The 21804-nt window shown below is 43.5% G+C and overlaps 2 protein-coding genes across 2 annotated transcripts in view; both read left to right on the top strand.

The window, feature by feature from the left end:
- LOC144684078 (peptidase inhibitor 16-like) overlaps positions 1-2121 on the top strand; it is a 32267-nt gene extending 30146 nt beyond the window's left edge. The window contains exon 7 of the mRNA XM_078547793.1: positions 2114-2121. Within this exon, the coding sequence (XP_078403919.1) occupies positions 2114-2121 (8 nt within the window). The remainder of the gene's footprint in view (positions 1-2113) is intronic.
- LOC144683536 (peptidase inhibitor 16-like) overlaps positions 1-21804 on the top strand; it is a 697419-nt gene that overhangs the window by 55498 nt on the left and 620117 nt on the right. The window lies entirely within an intron of this gene.

The following is a 21804-nucleotide window of genomic DNA, read 5'->3' as shown; positions in this document are numbered from 1 at the left end:
ACACAATTTGGTTGACTCTTAAATGCCCTCTGAACAAGGGCAATTAGGGATGGGCAATAAATGTTGGCCTAGCCAGCAACACCCACACCCCATGAACCAATTAAAAAAAGACATGCTCCCATTATTCAAGAGTCCCTCAGTCTGATAAACAGGCTGGGAGCAGGGTTGCACCTGTTTGCTGGCAAAAGCTCTGCCTTTCCTGGAGATGGCCCTAGTTATAGGAAGATGGAAGACCCAACTCTGGGTTGAAGGGGGTGCCAAGAATGAATGGGTTCAGGTTGCCCAGGAATTAAGCTAACACTTGCAGATAGCAGAGTAACTTGGAGAATGGGAATTCAGTTAGGTTCTCAGCATTTTACAAACTATAATTGTGTCCAAGATTCTTATAGTTGGATGGGTGGGTCACTGCACTCTTTTAAAAAGTACCTGGATCTCCACCTTAAGCTGCAGGGCTATGGGCTGGGTGCAGGAAGGTAGGATTAGTAAGGGTACCTGGGTGTCCTCGGTCTGGCATGGACAAGATGGGCCGAATGGCCTCCTTCTGTGCTGTAACTTTTCTATGGTTCTATGGTCTGTGCAGCTCCACAGCTGTGAGCTGCTGTGCTCAGTTGAGCTTCTCTCTCAATTCCTACTTATGTCTCTTTCTTCTACTGGTATGTCAAAAAACTTATGTTTTCTTCAATGTCCATTCTTAATTTGAAAGCAAAGGACAATGTGGCACCGGTTTAAAGGAACTATAAGCATTATCAGTTCCCTGTTTATGCACACATGGATTGTCCAGTGATCTTGAGAAATTTCCACTTTATTTTTAAATAGAAGAAGGTATGGCATTCTTTGTTTTTTTGTAAAATCACTTATCGACATGAATCTGCATTAAAACTGTGGGCTCAATAGATAGACTATGTGCATAACAGAAAGAATTTGACAGTCAGATTCTCTTAGATTTTCAGTCTCTGTTTAGATTGACTATGAATAGTTGAATAATCTAGTTTTTAGTGACCAACTGATAACAACAGATTGCCTTTATAAAGCACGTTTAATGGAGAAAAGTGCCTCAAGGTGCTTCACTAACAAGTTAAGCAAATGTTGGATGACTCTTTCAAAGGGCTGGCACAGGCAATATGGGCCAAATGGCTTCTAGTGCTGTGTGATTCTGTGGTTTTATATTCTAGATAGCTAACCATTAAAAGGACTTGAATATTATGCAGGCTTCTCTCCCGTCCTTCCCTGTAATCTTTTCTGCTACTGATTCACACGGAATAGTTTTTCATTCTTTATCCTTTTAAGGAGAAAAACACCATAGAATTTAATGAATGCTAAAGACAAATATTTTACTGTACAAAAGTTATGGGGATAGCAACAAGTGTTATGGAGGCAGGTCAAAGATTTTGCGGGCCGGGGTGGGGTAGGGAAGGAATGAATATTCCTTCTTAACAAATATCCCTTTAACTTCTATATCAAAATGAACTTCATCCTATTTTTCAACAGGTGTCAAAACACCTCATGCCCCCACCGTCCCATGTGAGAACCCAGCACTGTGTTATATTTTATTCTGACACCCATATGGTCAACAGTTTTGTGTTGTGCATAAAGTAAGAGGCACATTGCTTGAATCAGGAATTAATGTATGATTGATATGATTTTATTTGGCTTCCCCAATGAGCAATTATTCTTTGACATTTATGATTGAGGCAAACTTATCAGTGGGCTGAATTTTATGCTGATCGGGCGAGTGCGTACCGGACCCGATCGGGTGTGAAACTGTGTGAGATGAGGTTGGGCGAGCCCGAGATATTTCGGTTGGTGGGCGCGTGCAACAGTTGAAAGAGCGCCCGCCAACAAATAAGAGGGCAATTAAGCCCATTAACGACTCAATTTCTGTCATTTTACGTAACCCGTCTAACCTTACAGTTGGCGGATGGGTGAATTGGCTAGGTGGCCTTTACATTTTTCATCAAACCTCATCCATGGGTGGGATGAGATTTCCGTGTTGAAATGAAATATGAATAAGTTTATGTGGACAGCATTTTCACTAGCTACATTTTCAGGTGACTGATTATGATGCGTGGACACATATTTTCAGCTTTTGAACCCTTTATTTTTGCTGTTTCAGGTCTTTAGCTTCATGAGGCAGCTCCCTGCCTTCAGGGAGCTTTCTGTCAGCGTTGGCCCACGCCCACGTTGACATCATCTCCCACCCTCTTCCTTTCCCCACACCAGCAGCGCTGAGCTTTTCAGTGCGTGCTTCATACTGGCTGGCCGTTAATTGGCCAGCCAGTGTAAATTGCAGTCCCGGGCCAATCGTGGGCCCGCCAATCCCGCCTGCCCGCCGAGCTGAAAATTCAGGCCAATGAGTTGTACATCATCACAAAAAGAAACTCAAACCCTTACAGTTCAACAGGATGAGAAATGGAAAGAATGTTCAATTCCCAGACTTGTTAGTTGTATCAGTTTTATTTGTGCATCATTGCTTGAGGTTTCTTAACAAACGTATTTCACTGCTTCTCTGAGCAGTGCACTTCCTCTCAGCTACGAGCGAGTTGTGCACTGAGTTAAAAAAGGTAAGGTTTATTTTCAGTGAGCACAAGCCCCAGCTCATGTGGTTTGAAGAGAGTGGGGAAAGTGTCTGTGTTGGATGTACAGCATTTTTAAAAAGTCATTGCAAATTCTGGGCCTGTGCAGTTGGACAGTTGGGAGGTATTGTGCTGCGTAGAGTTGTCACTCAATCTCATGAGGAGCAAGTATTGGGTTAACCGTCTTCTCACTACTTTCTGTTGATTTTTTTTCCACATGTGCTCACGTTTCCCGTATGTTGGCTTTTAATTTAACGAGAACCATGAGAAGAAATTGGCACCAATTTCAATGATCTATAAATATTTCCCTCCTTGGCCTGCTCTCATGTCTATGGCCAGGATTTTCCGTGCCCGCTGGCATTGGGCGTATTCAGTGGCATGAGCAGACAATATGGCGAGAAGGCCAAAAACCTTTGCGATTGTCCGCTCTGCCCGCCAGTGGGCTGCATTCCCCGCCATCGGACATCGGGAACCTCATAGTAATACATCAGCACATCTTTATAAGGCCAGCCTGCCGGACTCATCCCGCCCACAACCCTCTGGGCGAATGAAGTTGTTGGGGGGTGAGGTTGGGAAGGGGGGAAGGAGTACGGGGGAGGAGGGGGTAACGGGGGAGAAGATGGCAACTGGGGAGGTAGGTATACGGTGGGGGTGGAAGGTGTAAGGGAAGGAGTTCAGAGGGGGAGAGTGCAGAGAGGGGAAAAAGTCTGCGGGGAGGAAGGAGTGAGGAGAGGTGAGGGAGTAAGGGTGGAGGAAGAAATAAGGGTGGAGGAAGGAGTCAGGAAGGGGGAAAGAGTAAAGCTGGAGGAAGAAGTGAGACTTCCTGAGGGAGTCAGGAAGGGAGAAGGAGTAAGGCTGGAGGAAGATGTGAGACTAGAGGAAGCAGTAAAACTGGAGAAAGGAGTTGGGAGGGGGGTAGAACTAAGCATGGCGAAATAAGTAAGGGCATCTGAGGGAGTCAGAAAGGGGGAGAGACTAAGTGGGGGTTGGGGAGGAGTCCAGAGGTTGGGAGGGCTAAGGGGGGAAGAGCATCGGGGGGTCAAGGGTTCTAGGGGGAAATGGGGTTCTTGGGGGGAAGGTGTCAAGAGTGGGGGAAGGGGTTCCAGGGGCTAGGGGTCCAGAGGGAGAAGGGTTCCGAGGGAGAAGGGGTTGGGGGGCCGGGTTGTCCAGGTGAACGTGCAAGGGTCTGATGAGTCCATGACTGCGTCCTGGGGAGTGAACTGAGGGTGGGCGTTGTATGAGGGAATGCTGAGAATGATCAAGGGCGGTAAGGTGGGAGGGTGAGGGTTCAACAGTAGGGGTAGAAGGGACGGCAAGGGTGGTTGGTGGGGGCTCGGAGGCTGACACCCTGGGGGTGAGAAGGAGGAGGTTGGGGAGGTGAATATGGATGGGGGCAGGAATCCGGGAAGGAAAGGAATGTGCATGTTCACCTGGACATCCCCAAAGGAAAAGAGTTGTGGCTGGTAGGTCACGGAAGGGAGGTGGAAGGTGATGCCAGGGGGGCCAACTGTAAAGACGGGGAGCACACAAATAACCAAATCCAGACCATGCTATCCAAATCAAAGTGAAATGAGTGCCTTGGTGGGCGAGATTAGGTGCTGCATGGGAGCATGATCATTGGCTGGGCGGAGATGCAGGTCAGTTCAGATGCGAACCCCAGCAGGCAGCATTCAAAATGTTCGAGACATTGAGGTGAGTATAATACCTGAAGGATCCATGTGTGTGGGCGAGTGCTTGCACGAGGCTCCAAAAGTCCCTGCTACACGCAGACACGTCTCCCTCCAGGGCCAGCTACTCCCTCCGCGGTGACAGCGGACAAGGTTGAGGGGCTCACAGGCAAAGGGGACTCGGAGGGACAGGACAGCCTCTGAGATTCCTGAGTGGATGATACAGGGGTGTCCAGCTGCTGCTCCTCCTGTCTTCAGGTGCCTGGGGGCCCCAGCCAGACTCCCTGAGGGGAAGGAGCACCTTGAGGGATGTCGAGGTGCCCTGCGTGATATACCCACGCCTTCTTCTGACTCTCTATGATGAGTTGGAAGGCTAAATATAGGGGCTTGTCATCTGACTCGGACCTCTCAGATGCCTGATCCCCACCATTCCTCCGAGCTCTAGGGAGCTCGAGCAAACCTGCCTCCTCCTGCTGCAGACATGTGTCCATGCGGTGACCACCAGGTTGTGAACCCGAACCTGCTCTAGATCTAGGTCCCACCGAGGTGCGTGTCTCTGTGCTGGTGCAGGGTGTGGGTAAGCACGTGATGGGTTTTCCAGGCTGCTTATTTCCAGCTCTTCAATGGAGGAGGTGCCCTCTTGGCTGGAGGTGAGGACATGGATGGAGCTGAGGGACTGGCTGGCTGAGGGTGTCGGTCACTTGGCAGAGCTCCCTGTGAACCAAAGTAGAGATAATTCATGCATGGCAGCAGAGTCAAAAGCAGGAGAGAGAGCACTCACGTTTGCATTGAGAGAGAGAGATGGTGCAGGATCCTTACGAGGGTGTTTGGCACTGACTTCACCATCACCGCAGGCACGGTCCATGTCCTCATCAGTCAGAGTCCATGACCCAGGGCCTCCAATCAAGTCCCAAAGAAACTTCTGAAGAGGAATCTGGAGGCACCCTCACTAAAGTCCCATCACAGCGCTCACCACACCCTCCACCAGTGCAGAGACACATGAGCAGGATGAGGTTTCCTGAAGCTAATAATGATTATATAAAAACTTTTTCTGAAAAATAAAAACATGTCCTATCTCATGTGACACAGTCAAATGAGGGAGACATGTTTCATTAAATTGTTATTGCTTTTATTTATTTTTTTAAAAAGCGCTTCAATCTCCCTGAGGCAGCTCTGTGCACATGCGCGCGAAAGAGTGCTGGACCCAACTCTCCCTCCTTCCCCTGCCTGCATAGATAGCGCTCAGTGTTACCGCTCGCGTATTACACTGCGCGAGCCTTAATTGGCCTGCCCGTGTAAAATGGCGGTGCGAAGCTGATCGCGGTAGCAGTCGGGTTCCCAACCGCCCCTGCCCGCTCCCGCTGAGCCCGCCCGACATGGGAAAAATTCAGAGCATGTATAAACTTTTCAGTGAGAATTGTATGATCATAAAAAACCCTCAAATCATTAAACTGTATAGGAAAAAATAATGGAACATCCATCTTCCAAACCTCTTGTGCATAGTTTACCTGTATGTTATTAATTGGAATTTCATAGCTATTGTATTTTAATAGTTAGGAATCTTTTTCCACTAAAACTTGAAGGATATCTGGTTACGTGTATGTAAAGCCATTTTTAGTTTAGCACTTTATAATCTCAGCCACTTTGAAATAGTTTTAAACATTTGTGGCCTGGTAGAGAGTAGAAGCGTGCTTAAAATAGCTGTTCGCAAGGGGACTGGGTGGTATATTATACTAATACGATGTGCTTTCATGTTTGTGGCCTGAGATTAAATTTAAGGATTTTTAAAAATCTGAACTCTAGAGAAAACAATATAGTTTGACAGATATGTTCAGGCCAAAATTTGCCATTGGTGCAGCTCACAAACATTATTAAATTTTACATAATGGAATGAGGGTGTGGTTCTACTGTAGGTGCTCAGTCCTATCTGCCTGATTTCGCAATTCATGTGTGCTGTACCACTGGAGTCAATGGGAATTGGGGTGGGTTGGTGGGGGGGAACTCTCTGCTGGTTGTTGGAGTCATACCTGGTAAAAAGGAAGATGGTTGTGGTTTTTGGAAGTCAGTCACCTCAGCTCCAGGACATCAGTGTAGGAGTTCCTCAGGGTAGTGTCCTCAGCCCAGCCATCTTCCGCTGCTTCATCAATTACCTTCCTTCCATCATATACTGATACTGAAGCAGCCCATATCCAAATGCAGCAAGACCTGGACAATATCCAGGCTTGGGCTGACAAGCGGCAAGTAAGATTCGTGCCACACAAGTGTCAGGCAATGACCATCTCCAACAAGAGAGAATCCAACCATCGTCCCTTGTTGTTCAATGGCATTACCATCACTGAATCCCCCACTATCAACATCTTGGGGGTTACCATTGACCAGAAACTGAACGGGACTAGCCAGATAAATACTGTGGCTGGGAAAGCAGGTCAGGGGCTAGGAATAGTGCGGTGAGTAACTTACCTTCTGACTCCCAAAGCCTGTACACCATCTACAAGGCACAAGTCAAGAGTGTGATGGAATACTCCCCACTTGCCCGGATGAGTGCAGCTCCCATAGCACTCAAGAAGCTTGATACCATCTAGGACAAAGTGGCCCATTTGATTGGCACCACATCCACAAACATTTTATCCCTCCACCACCAACCACAGTAGCAGCAGTGTGTACTATCTACAAGTTGCGCAGCAGGAATTCACCAAGGCTCCTTTGACAGCACCTTCCAAACCCACAACGACTCCCATCCAGAAGGACAAGGGTAGCAAATAGATGGGAACGCCACCACCTGGAAGTTCCCCTCCAAGTCACTCACCATCCTGACTTGGAAATATATCGCCGTTCCTTCACTGTCGCTGGGTCAAAATCCTGGAACTCTCTTCCTAACAGCACTATGGGTGTACCTACACCACATCGAATGCAGCGGTTCCAGAAGGCAGCTCACCACCACCTTCTCAAGGGCAACTAGGAATGGGCAATAAATGCTGACCCATCCAGCGAAGCCCACATCCCTTGTCCACATGGAGAAATCTCATCATAAAGAATCCCATGTCCATTTTCTAAAAGTGGAGAGTACATACTTAGCTGAGATGAGAATTACTGGATTAAGTTACATTGTCACTTTTCATCACTAAGAAATGGTTTCAGATGTGAGACTGGCAATATAAATCAAATCTTGAGTAGCTCAATGCATGACAACCATGCATCCACTGAATAGACTTATACTTTATCCAACTTATTGAGCTGGAGTATATCTCTAGTACAAAATGGAATTAGGCTTAAAAAGTGCTCTGGTGACCTGCTAGATTAGTGAGAAAAGTAACCTGTTCTTAGTGATCTGACCAAGTTTCTTAGTGCCTATCTTATTCAATGCTAATGATGCTCAATGTTGGACTCCAGCCTGTTCTTTCCCAACATTAAAAAAAAGCCTTTCACTGTGGACGTGTGTAATACCTTTTGTGTTTTACACTTTACAGCTGTCAACCTCAGACTGACATGTAAACCTGCAATGGTAGACAGACTTTTTTTTAAAAGATTCATTCATTTTTACTGGCCACTTGGTGACTAACCTGCACCTGACCAGTATTATGCTGTTGTGAAAAAGGAGTCAAAAGGGAAAGAGTGTTTATACAGACAGAAAAAAAAAGGTCTTCATGACAGATTCGGCCTTGACTGTCAGGTGGCTTTCAAGCCCTGTAGGGTGGCAGTATTGTATGTCATGAGGTGTTACATATGCTGTGCTTAAAGGAACCCTAAGAATTGTTTTGAGAAAGATAGAATAATCAAAATTGGAATTAAGAAAGGGAGGAAATCCAATCAGTTTAAATAAATAAGAAGCCAGAGGGAACAGGGCAGAATTATGCGGCAGCGGGATTTTACAGTCCCGCTGAAGTCAATGGAGTTTAGAATGGCTCGCCGAATTTTGTGGCCTCGTCCCCAAAGTGACAGCCTAAGTGTGCAGGATCAAGTTAAGAATTTGCTCCCGCCGACTATGAATAAGGGATGTTTTATGCACTCTGCTGCTTCTGTCTGGTGGGATCATTCATGCTGGTATGGAACAGGTGAGCAAAGGCTGGGAAAACAGGCAGAGATGCTTCTCCAGACCGCTGCTCAAATCTCACAGCAGTTGATCTTCCACCTGGCGTTTTATGCCAATCCAAAGTACAATCACATGTACATTTGAAAATGTGACAGTGTATGAAGACCACTTGCAATTCTCCAATCTTCACTTAATGAATGTGTTGTGTGTGTAGCTTACCCAGACACTTTCTAATTTGCAACTAGCATCAAAAAAACCACAGCCAAAGAAATGAACTTTACACTGTGCCGTGATTTTATTCTGAGATTCATAATGATAAAGTTTTGTTGTCCTGTATAAAGTAAGAAACACTAGTTGTATCTGGAACGAGTGAATACTCACTATGATTTTGTTCAGTGGCTCTGATTAATTATTCTTGAAGAAACTGTACATCAGTGAGAAATATAGTAGTGATAAAAAAATCTACAATCTTGAAACTTACATAAGAAAATAAAACTACAAGATTGTTCACCTTCAAAATTTATTATATCCTTTTGTCAGTAATTGTTAGTAGTTAAGAAATTTGCCAAATTTGTACTTAATGTTTTTTGCTATTTTCAAAGAGTGGTGGCTATAGGCCAGCTGCATTCAAGTTTAACATATTTATTCTTAAGGGAAATGGGTGCTGCAGTGAGTTAATACACTAAATTTGCTCTCTTCCTTAAAATGAGTTTGGATTCTGTGAACTTCAAGGACCCAACCTAGTTCTTAATGCGCATATTTGGCTTCCTGAGCCATAGACAGGATGTATTTGTTTGAAGACTAATTCCCTGCTATTCAACAGGTTTAATGGGGGAAAAAAATAGTAAAATGTTTCTATTATTAGTATATATCTCCCAGCCAACCCCACCAAATGAATCATTTCAAATTCCATTTCCTGAGTTTGTTTTTATGGAGGTCTAATCCTAAATTAGCAATGAACACTACAGTGGCAATAGCTGGGTTGGGTCATTTGTATTAGATTCAATCTTTGGGACTGGTGGAAGTATTTTACAAATGTGTTTTTTTTTACAGTTATAGAATTAGCTTCAAGACAAGAAGTAAAGATTTAAAATACAAGGGTTACATTTATAACATTGTGAAATAAGAGGGATACACCCTGTTAGCATCTACAAAATTTCGAGTTGATCAATCTCGAATGACACTGTGGTAACATGTGAGCATGTCCAGCCTTACACCAAGAATATTCCAATATCCTATGCTTTATATCTGCCTCATCAACATTAAATCACTTATTACATTATAGAAACCTCAGCCCACTATTGTTCCTGTATGTCAATAGACTTTAATATTTCTCCAAGTCAAGCAGCCTTCTAACCACCTTTGCATATTTAAAAATAGCCAGAAACTGTCAACTATGGTTCCCGTACTATGAAGCCATAATGTAAGATAACCATAGTAGATGAAATGTCTTCTAACATCGGTGTACAATAACAGTTACACAAACTGTTAATGACAACAGCTTTGAATCTAAAAGGCTTGTTCAATTGAAAAGCAATGTACTTTCCCAAAGCTGGTTTGTGAAATAGCAATGTCATGTAGGCTACAGAAGATCTTCTGAGACTGGAGGAATTAAACACATGGTTGAAGGAAAATTGGAAGAATGTTGCTCTGTATTCAACAGACTTGTGAGCAAAGCCAAAGCTCATGGAATAAAAGGGACAGTAGCAGCATGGGTATGGAATTGGCTAAGTGGATGGCCGGAATTTTCCAGCCCTTTATGCCATTGGGATCTTCCGTTCCCGCTGATGTGAACAGAGATTTCAATGGCTCATCAGCCCCGCTGCGGGGAAACCCACCGCAGGGGGTGGGGCTGGAAATTTCCAGCCAATGTTTTTTTGGGCTGGGGGAAGGTTTGTAGTGAAGTTTCCCACGGGACAGTGTTGGGACACTTGCTTTTCCTGATATATATTAATGACCTAGATCTTGGAATGCAGAGCACAATTTCAAAGTTTGCAGATGATACAAAACTTGGAAGCATTGTAAACTGTGAGGAGGACAGTGTAGAGCTGCAAAAGGACATAGGCAAGTTGGTGGAACGGGCGGACAGGTAGCAGATGAAATTCAATGTAGAGAAATGTGAACTGATTCATTTTGATAGAAAGAACATGGAGAGACAGTGTAAAATAGGGGGTACAATTCTAAAGGAGGTGGAGGAGCAGAGGAACCTGACTGTATATGTGTATAAGTCATCATAAGCAGGCCAGGATGACAGAGCAGTTAATAAAACATACAGTATCCTGGGCTTTATTAGTAGGGGCATAGAGTACAAGAGCAAGGAGGTTATGTTGAACTTGTATAAGTCACTAGTTTGCCTTCAGCTGGAGTATTGTGTCCAGTTCTGGGCACCATATTTTTGGGAGGATGTGAAGGCTTTGGAGACAGTGCAGAAAAGATTCATGAAAACGGTTCCTGGGATGAGAACTTCAATTATGAAGAAAAATTAGAGAAGTTAGGACTGTTTCCTTAGAGAAAAGAAGGCTGAGAGGAGATACAATGGAGGTATTCAAAATCATGAGGGGTTTGGACAGAGTAGATAGGGAGAAACTGTTCCCATTCATGAAAAGGACCGAGAATGAGAGGGCGCAGATTTAAAGTAATTAATAAAAAAAGCAATAGTGATATGTGGGAAAACTTTTTCACGCAGCAAGTGTTTAGGGTCTTGAATGCTCCGCCTGAGAATGTGGTGGAGGCAGGTGCAAATGAAGCATTCAAAAGGGAATTAGACTGTTATTTGAAAAGAAAGAATGTGTAGGTTATGGGGAAAAGGAGGGAGAATAGAACTAGATGAATTGCTCATTCGGAGTGCCAGTACAGACATGATGGACCACCTTCTCTGCTGTAACAATTCTGTGATCCTGTGATTGTGAACTGTGGACTAACTTAGTGAATTAATGAACAACAGTCACTGCCTGGTCCAACACTTAAGGCATTCAAGCTAGAAGGTTGGGCAGGTAACAATTAGAGAACTATAATTAGCTTTGATTTCTTGGGGCTAGTGATGGGGTGATCAACTACCTCATACTGAAAGGTTGAACAAGGTTGTGATGCCTATCCTGTTGAATAGCCTGTGACTACCCACTCTGACCCGCACAGAAAAATCATGATGTGGATGAGGCAGTGGAGAGTTGCCAATTCCCATGGAGTAATTCAGCATGAATCAGTCACTTCAGGGAAGAAGAAGAGAAAATTAGAACATTTCAAAATTGTTACAATTATTAAACTAGCCAAGAATAAAGGCATGATTGGGCCAGATTTAAGAAAAGCCAGTCTTAGTTCCCTAGACATCAAGTACAGAAAATATCCTCTTGTTGATTATGAATAGGGAACATTTCGGTGAAGGTCCTTGCACAAGTATTTCCTTATTGTTTCCACAAAATATTAAACAGTTGTGGAAAAAAGCAAGCATTACCATCAAACTCTGCATTTTTCATTGTAATGCACTATTTTAGAATTCAGAACGGGTGAAAAGTGAAGAACTTACCATGTCCATTTTGTTATTCAACAGGTCCTTCTGGAAAAGAACACACTCATCATAATGAGAACTCAGCATTGTGTTATAATTTTGTTCTGACACTTGTGATGTTAGCAGTTTCATATTCTGTAAAAAGTTAGAGAGCAGTATATGTTACAATTAATATACGCTCAATATGATTTTGTTCAGTTTTCCTGATGTGAGAGTTTTCTTGGAAACATTTAGATGGATACTCTAATCAATGAGAATAGATACACTGATCAAAATGAACTTCAAGTCCTAAACAGTATATTAGATAAAAAACTAAAAGAATGTTGCCTTTCAAACTAGTTGTGTTATTGGTTGGAGAGTCTGTATTCTTCCAATATTGTTCCTTCCCCTCTCATGAACAACATTGGCCCAGATTTTACGGTCTGTGTTGAAGGAATGGCACTAACCATTCATTACATTTTTATTTGCCCGCAGATTTTTGCTTTGCAACTTGTTGTGATTTGAAATCCATTTCAGCACAGCATTCTCTTTTGGGAATCTTCCTGATTTCCATGTTTAACTGTTTGTACGGCTGCCAGAAGTTGCTGTCTGGCTTATTCTTTAATAACGTTGAATATTGTTTAGCCTCAACATTATTTTTACTGCAAAATCCAGACCACTAAGCTTTGCTGGGATAGTCAGTGAGGCACCATCAACGTCCCTGTTCCTGGGATCTAGAGACGCAGGAGACATGTATAAAACTGTAAAAAAAATGTGGAAAGCAAACTCGTGACCAAATCAAAGAAATTTACACACTATATTTTGTCATTTCTCTTGTGCAATTTGCTCAGTGAATTATGTTTATTATACAATCTATTTTGAAGATAATAGATCTAAAAGGAATATTGAATACAAGCCTAAAGGGCATAAAGGAACGAAGCATCAAGATAAATTAATCATTTTCCTAAAGTAAGTAAAGATTAAAGAACAGGGAGGATAGTGTGATTATCAAGGTGTATTCACACTTTAAAAAATTTAGTCTCAACATACCATATGTATATATTTAATCTGGATAGGGGATTAGAGACTCAATACCTTTAAAACAAGGGTCAATAGGAATTTGAGGATTATTTATTTTTCTTTACTTGTGCTTTAACAAGAGGGTTCATATTTAATCATCTAAAGAAGTGTAAAGTGATCTCAAGATCTCTCATGCCTTGTTTTATCCACCATTTGGACAGAAGCTAGTTCCTTTGGGGAGCAATGATAGCAATTGCTTTCTTTTCAAATTTGTCTAATTTAGTTTTACATTCAGAAAATCTCTTGAAGTCACAAAACACACCAAACAAACTACAAAAGGAAACTAATGTGCGCATGGGGGAACATCTGGTGTACCCCTATCAACCCGTGGTCCTTAGACCTTCTAACAGATCCAACATATTGCAGCAACACCTCCAAAGCCAGGAATGAAAATGAAAGTCCAATAGAATGTCAGTGAGTGCCTCTGCCTTGACTAAACAAATCAGAATTGGAGGGGGCCATCACCACTCTAGTTTGTGACAAAGTCTACAACACCCTAGTGAGGCTAAACATAGAAATCACATAGTTAATAACAAAGCTATATCTGTATTAAGTTGAGAATTCAGGAAAATGCATATATCTCTAAATCTGGATAATATATTTACTACTTCATATAATTTAATAAGGACCCCTTAACTACTATCTTTCTAAACTGTAAAATGTAATCAACTCTGAGATTTATTTGTAGTTAAAATTCTGTCCACTTCTTATTACTTCTGTTGCTCTATCCATACTCTGTCCAATACATTTATTCTTTAGTTATTGTGAAGTGATGTAACCTGAACCCAACATTCTAAGGACCAGTGTATCATGAAGCCTGGACCCTTGCATTCTAGTGTTCTGACTACATATACGAGTATTATACTAATTTTAAAAATTGCTTCTCCACTTTATTTGGATATTGAAAATAACATTAAAAAGTGAACTATTAGTATAATATGAGTACTTGTAGTCCAAAACAGTAGAAGGAAAATTCCAGAAATTATACTAAGGTTTTACAGAGCATTTATTAGACCATTAATCCCATGTCTTTTCCTAAAGGTGACCTGAAATTCTGTACGGGTTCTCTCAATATTCTCCCAATCAGTTCTGTCAGAGATCGGCAGTCAGAGAAGCAATGAATGGAGGTCCGAAAGCATATTGAGCAAGAAATTTATCAATGCCTATAAGTATTTTTGGGGGGATGGGGTGAGAACTACTAGTAGCCTCATGATGTATAGTCAGTGTCATTGCTCTATAATTTTTGAAGGCATTATGATCACCTGATTAAATGCTACTGTACTGACAAGAACTAGTCCAGTAACACAGAGGAACACAAACGTCTCAGGAATCCAAGTATGGAATAGTGCTCAACATGGTAGACAATGTAAAGAAATAAGGAAGGTATTCCATTTTAATAATACTCTACTGTTTAATTAGTAAGATGTAGGATAATTACCAGGTAATTATTCTACTTTTTGCCTTGTACTGTAAAATAGTATACTGCTATGCTTTCGATGCATGTGACTGAGGCTGGATGAAGAATTGTTACTCCATCCAAGTAGTTTTTTAAAAATTGTAATTAACTAATAGCATAATTTTTTTATATGAGTAGAGCTTATTAAGGGAATCAGGTAAAGAAACTGGAATGTCTAAATAAAGAATATAGATCCTTTGTGATCCATGGAACAAAATTAACTGTACATTAATTTATACTAATGCCTTATTGTGATATGTGCACTATTGCTTGGCAGAACATGGGCCTATTCTGTCACTTTACTGTTATGTTCCCGAAAGCTAGGAGGTAAAGAATAGAAATAGAGCCATTTTTATCCACTTTTATAATCTTTTATTTACAGAGATATACATTATAAACATCATCTCCTCACACGACAACCAGTTTCATTTCCTTTTTATACTCTTTTGAGAACCAATGGGAAATAAAGAAATGAACAATGGAACCCAATGTGGGGTTTAAACCCCTGACCCCGAGTTAAGGGTTTCACGGTCCAGTGACTGAGCTAGCCCAGTATGCAGTAATAATGCATCTTAGTTTTGCAGCATCTTCAACCTGAAGTGCTGAGTGGAGGATCCACCTTGACCTCCACCGGAGGTCACCAACATCACAGATGCCAGTCTTCAGCCAATTTGATTCACTCCATGTGATATCAAGAAACAGCTGAAGGCACTGGATACTGCAAAGGCCATAGGTCCTGACAATATTCCAACAATAGTACTGAAGGCTTGTGCTCCAGAACTTGCCGCGCCCCTAGCCAAGCTGTTCCAGTACAGCTACAACACTGGCATCTACCCGGGTATGTGGAAAATTGCCCAGGCATGTCCTGTACGCAAAAAGCAGGACAAATCCAACCCGACTAATTACCACCCCATCACTCTACTCTTGATTATTAGTAAAGTGTTGGAAGAGGCCACCAACAGTGCTATGAAGCAGCACTTGCTTCGCAATGACCTGCTCACTGATGCTCAGTTTGGATTCCGCCAGGGTCGCTCAGCTCCTGACCTCATTACAGCCTTGGCTCAAACATGGACAAAAGAGCTGAACTGCAGGGGTGAGATGAGATGACTGCCCTTGACATCAAGGCAGCATTTGACTGAATGTGGCATCAGGGAGCCCTAGCAAAACTGGAGTCAATGGGAATCAGGGGGAAAACAATCAGTTTTAAAAAGTGCTGCTGCCACCTGTTCATTGTAAAGCACCTATTCATTTCTAAATTCTGGATTAATCAAATAAAATAAATTTGGGTCAAATTGCTTGACATATTATACAACTCATGTACAACTTATGCAATTTACAATGATACACAACATATAACTTGTATTCATATCAAATGATTTCATTAAATTTTAACAACCAGATAAGATTACACAATGTAGGTTATGAGTGATCCACATAACTGGTATACACAATATAGTTACCATAACAAAATATACAGCTGAAATATTCATTGGACTCAGCTTTTTAAATCTGTGTACTGCATGGTGTGTAGTATTAGGTTGTCACCATTAGAGGCTGCCCTTGGGCCGCATGAAATATTACAGCTCCTCCAATGACAGATCATTGGACTGTAGTAATACTGAATTACAGCTTACTTCTTTTGCCTAGCACATAAATAAGAACATAAGAAATAGCAGTAGTAGTAGGCCACACAGCCTTTTGAGCCTGCTCTGCCATTCAATACAATCATGGCTGATCTTGGGCTTCAATGCCATTTTCTATCCCGTTCCCCATATCCCTTAATTTCCTGAGAGACCAAAAATCTGTCTAACCCAGCCTTAAATATATTCAACGATGGAGCAGCCACAACCTTCTGGGGTAGAGATTTCCAAAGATTCACAACTCTTTGAGTTCTCTTCATCTCAGTCCGAGATGATCAGTCCCTTATCCTGAAACTGTGCCCGTGTTTTAGATTCATCAACCAGCGGAAACAACCCCTCAGGATCTCCCCTGTCAAGCCCCTCCAGAATTTTGTAGGTTTCAATGAGATCGCCTCTCATTCTTCTAAACTCCAGAGAATATTAATCCAATTTACTCATCATAGGACAACCCCCTCATCCCAAGGACCAATTTAGTGAACCTTTGTTGTACTGCCTCCAATGCAGGTATATCCTTTCTTAAATGTGGAGACCAAGACTGCACACAATACTCCAGATGCAGCCTCACCAAAACCCTGTACAACTGTAGCAAGACTTCTTTATTCTTGTACGCCAATCCCTTTGCAGTAAAGGCCAACATGCCATTTGCTTTCCTAATTGCCTGCTGCACCTGCATGCTGGTCAGACAGTAAGCCTTAACTCATACCAATTTCTGTTCACCCATCATCTCTAAGATCGCTGACCTGCATTGACTCCTGGTTAAGCAGCACATGCATTTTAAAATTCTCATCCTTGGTTTCAGATCTCTCCGTGGCATCGCTGTTCCTCATCTAAGTGATCTCCTCCAGTCACATAACATTTCGAGATATTGGTTTTCTGCAAACTGTAGGGGGGAGTTTTATGGCCCCTCCTGCTGGCGAGATTCTCTGGTCCTGCCAAAGTCAATGGACCTTTGAATGGTCCACTGCATTTTACGGCCCTGCCCCCACCATGGTGGGGCTATGATATTCTCCCCTAGTCTCTTTAATATCAATTTTAATCGCTCCAATGAAGAATGCTGCTGGGCTGCTTATCCCTGGGGAATCAAATTCATGAGAAGTGGCACTACAAGAAAAAATGTCTCCCCAAAGATAAATACAAGTTGTTGTTGTTGGTATTATTACTTCAAGTTCTGGCTCACTGTTCAGGCACTATGGTGAGAATTAATAACTAAATGTGGCTACAAGAGCAGGCCAGAGGCTAGGAATCCTGCGGTGAGTAACTCATCTCCAGACTTGCCAAAGCTTGTCCACCATCTACAACGCACCATCACACAAGACAGGAGTGTGATGGAATACTCCCCACTTGCCTGAATGAGTGCAGCTCCAACAACACTCAAAAAGCTTGACGCCATCCAGCACAAAGCAGCTGTTTGATTGGCACAACATCCACAAACATTCACTCCCTCCACCACTGATGAATAGTGGCAGCAGTGTGTACCATCTACAAGATGCACTGCAGAAACTCACCAAAGCTCCTTAGGCAGCACCTTCCAAACCCACCACCACTGCCATCTAGAAGGACAAGGGCAGCAGACACATGGGAACACCACCATATGGAAGTTCACCTGCAAGTCACTCACCATCCTGACTTGGAAATATATCGCCGTTCCTTCACTATCACTGGGTCAAAGCTCCCTCCCTAACAGCACTGTGGGTGTACCTGCACCACAGGGACTGCAGCGATTCAAGAAGGCATCTCACAATCATCATCTCAAGGGCAATCAGGGATGAATAATAAATGCTGGCCTAACCAGTGACACCCGCATCCCATAAATGAATAAGGAAAAGGTGAAAGGATTAAATGATAAACAGTTTTAAGCAATTAATGAATACATAAAATGATATGCCATCTCTTTGCAATTCTACAAAAAGATTGGTACAGTTTCCTTTAACACAGTAAATGTTATCTGTCCTGGGAAATAAATTTTCAAAACTAACAAACCACATTGTTCAAAACCTCACTTGTTTACTGTTCATGTAACAAAAATCAACACAACTCAAACTACTGCAGGTAAAGTGTATAACTACCACAAGCCAAGCAGGCTTTTTAAGTGTTCGAACTGAACCGTTCCACATGTTGGAGAGAATCAAAAGAACACTTGATCATGTTGTAGTGAAGAATGGATGGGTTATGTTTCTATTGGCTATTTGTATGTCACTTAAATAAGTCACTGCAAGATACTTGGGCTCTGATAGGTAACATTTCGGTTTCTTTGTTAGTGGTTTCTTTGTTAATGTTTCTATCTGATAGACGGATATATAGATACTTTCTGGTCAGGATAAATAATTAGGAGGACAGTGAGGTGAAATCAGTTCACTCAGTTCCTCAACTCTAAACTCTCAATGCCATTGTAAATGGAAGGTTGTATTCATACAGGGCCGAGTGGCTATGGTGTTTCGGTCATTTAAAACCATTTCAATTAGACATGGAGAAGTTTGGAGAAAAGGATGTCGTGGCTTTTGATATTTCCACAATGTGGGCAAAGCCAAGGTCAAAATGAAATATTAGGAATATAAAGATTTATAAAATTCCTCAGCCTGTTCTTTTCATGTGTGCATTATGATACATACTTTAACCTTGGTGTCTGCGGCCAGGATTCTCTCAGCCTGACAGTGGCCTCGCCCAGGGCAAAGAACCAGCAGGGAACCACTGTCAGTTCTGTGGGGGAGATTCAACAGTATTTTACGTGGCCACCATCAGGCCTTCCCCATGATTGAGGTCCCAGCTGGCGGACATCCTGCCCACCAAGAGCTACTGGCCAATCAGTGGCCGGCAGCTCCTCATGCCACCAGCTGGAGAGGTGACTGCTGCTGGCGATGAACCCACCTAAGGCCCAGGATCACCGAGGGACCCCAGACCAAAGGTGAGTGAAGGCAGGATGCAGCTCGCTGGGTGATGGTCGTGGGAGAAGGGTAGAAGGGGGGTCTGAGCCCAGGGCACGGGGTTTGGGGTGGGGGGGGGGCGCGGTTTCAATGTCAACCTTCCCGATCCCAGGTATCTTGATCAGAGGAAATGTGGGGCCTGGCGGTGGACTGCGCAGTGAGAAGCAGGCTGACAGATGGACAGCAGCATGTGGGGAATGTGCAGTGGGTGCAGAGGCACTCAAAGTCAGTGAAAGTTCAATCCAGCCCGCCCTCCTTAACAGACACAAGCTCCTGGCATCACCTGAGCCTCAAGGAAGCTGCATGTGATTAAAGTTTCCACTTTTATTTCGAGTATTATCAGCCCCTTCCCGAAACTGGAATCCTCAATCAGGCACAGAGTGCAATTGCCTGCTTTTGTTTTTACAGCATGCTGACAGACCTGTGGCAGTAAATTGACCTCTGTGGCTTACTTAGAGCTGCCCGTGTGGTGTCCATTTTCCATAAACAAGAATATGCTAAAATGTTACTGTATCTGAGCCAGCCAGAGACTCAGGTAAAAGTTCAAATGAAGAGGAGAGACTAAGAAGAAATTGAAACATTCTCTAGTGACCCTTTTGGATGAAGAGGCACTGCAAAATTTACATTTTTTTTTACAAAAAGAAATGAGACACCATAATTTTCTGTTAGAATAATGGTAAGCTAATGTTACTATTTATGTGCAAATGGTACAATAACTTCATGTTAGTGAAAATGTGAGATTAAATGTGGAAATTCAAAAGTTACTGTTTCGATTGCCATTAGCTTCATGAAAATAGCCTGTCACTGATTGCCTCACCATTGACATGTATTGAACGGTGTGATATATTTACATAGTAAATATGAACTAAGCTCACCACAGAAATTTAAGTCAATTCATGTCAAGTCTAAATACCCTTTTAACAATGTAATAAGCATTAATCACTGTCAGTCAACCTCTCTGGCACTGAAAATTTATTATTTCAAGTGGGAAGCCATGTTCCTTCAGGCTTTGATTGTTATTTCCTGTCTTTTTCTCTGTTAAACCAGTCTTTTTTCCCTCTCTTTATTGCTCTTTCTGTCCTTGATTTGACATTGAATTCACCCTCTCTAACTTACACTTCCGCCTCAGTCCTTGCACTGTTAATTTCACAATCTTTCACTCTTATTGATTCATGAGATTTACAATTGCTTTCCCAGTTCACTCAGGTCCAAGATGACCAGTTTCCCTTGCTGCAATATTATCAGCTCACACTTTTAGCACTTGTCATGCAAAAAATGTAAAAACATAAACGTGCAAAGGCAACTCTAACTGCAGATGCCGTTGGATTTGCTACAGCAAATATTGACCATTGTTTTATTTTTTGGGCAGAATGTTCCTGTTGGTGTGCAGGGGCAGGCCCCGCATGCCGGTGTGTAAAATGACGCACGGTGCACCATCGTGATATTTCGGTGGGTGGGCGTGTGATGATCTCGGATGCGCACCCGCCATTAATTAAGGGGCCACTTAAGGCCCTTGAGGCAGCAATTGACAGTGATTTTTCAGGGCCCGTGCGATCTTCTGGTCATTGCACGGGCGCAACGGGCAGGCGGGTAGCACACATTTGTATAAACCTCATCCACAGGTGGGATTAGAGGGGTCAGTGGGGTTACAAATGTGCTCAGTCAGATATTTATTTTTGAAAGTAACTGATACTTACCTGTGTGAACAGAAATACTCCAAAACTCATACCAGCTGCTTGGTCTGGACTCACAACCTTCAGGTCAGCACCCTACAGTGAAGATCCTTTTTTGGGCCTGCAGGTTTCAGGAAGCCTTCCCTTAGCCTGGGAATGGGAGTTGTGCTCTCAACTGGAGGCACCTCTTCTGAGGAGGAAGGGAGGGCCAGAAGGGGAAGGAGGCCAAGAGTCCACATTCAGCCTCCAGGGGAGTCACCTTTGGGGGGAGAGGCGCAGGCACAAGGGGCGCAAGGCCAACAGGAAGTCCAAGGTGGAGGGGGCCGCAGAAGACGCCACTATCCTGCTGCCAGGATACACAGGAGGCGAAGCAGCTACCTAAATATGTCTGAGGCCCAGTGCCAAAGGAGGCTCCATCTCTCAAGAGAGACAGTCAACTCTATCTGTCAGATGATAGGCCCTGAGATCTCCGCTAACTGTGTGGGTGGACACCCCATGCCAGTGGCTCTAAAGGTCACAGCTGCCCTCAACTTCTATGCCTCTGGCTCTTTCTAGGGCTCAGTGGGTGATCTTTGCGGTGTCTCCCAATCAGCTGTCCACACTTGTGTCAAGCAGGTCACAGACACTTTACTCAGGCATGCATTGACTTTCATCCACTACCGCTGGGACGAAGCCAGCCCGACAGAGCGAGCCAGAGGCTTCGCAGCGATAGTCAAGCCATGTAGCAAACTTCAATCACTGAACATTCAGCACTGCTGTGGCTGCTGGGACAATAATGGTGACCTCAGTGCAAACATACCTGCCCGTAGCACCCCAGCCTCACCGATACTGGTGAACCTGGGCGCATGGCGCCTCTCCAGATCGAGGGCCCCCTGCTCGAGCCTGGTAATGATGGCGGACTGGGCCGGCCCTCCGCCAGTCCTCAGCCGCTCGGCAGCATTAGGAGCATTCTTCTCCTGAAAAGGAGAAAAGAGCATTAATTAGTGCAACTTGTGCCTGGAATCTCTTCGCTGCTGTCCCACCCCAACCAGACTGGAACATTGCAGGGCTCCAGTGCCTCTTCACCCCTCAGCTGCTGCATACTCACACAAAGATGCCAGGCTTGTCCCCCCCAGCACTTGGCCAAATGTGGCCTACATCACATTTGGCACCGCACGGTCCAACCTTGCAAAGCAAGGAGGTGCAAGCACGTGGAGCGCAAAGGGCAGCAGATGGATCGGTGCCCCACCACCTAGAAGCTCCCCTCCCAGCATGTCAGTGCCCTGACTTTGACATGTTTT

The sequence above is a fragment of the Cetorhinus maximus genome, chromosome 8 (genome assembly GCF_964194155.1).
Source record: "Cetorhinus maximus chromosome 8, sCetMax3.hap1.1, whole genome shotgun sequence".
NCBI classification, from domain to species: domain Eukaryota; kingdom Metazoa; phylum Chordata; class Chondrichthyes; order Lamniformes; family Cetorhinidae; genus Cetorhinus; species Cetorhinus maximus.
This window is presented reverse-complemented; position numbering and strand designations above follow the sequence as displayed.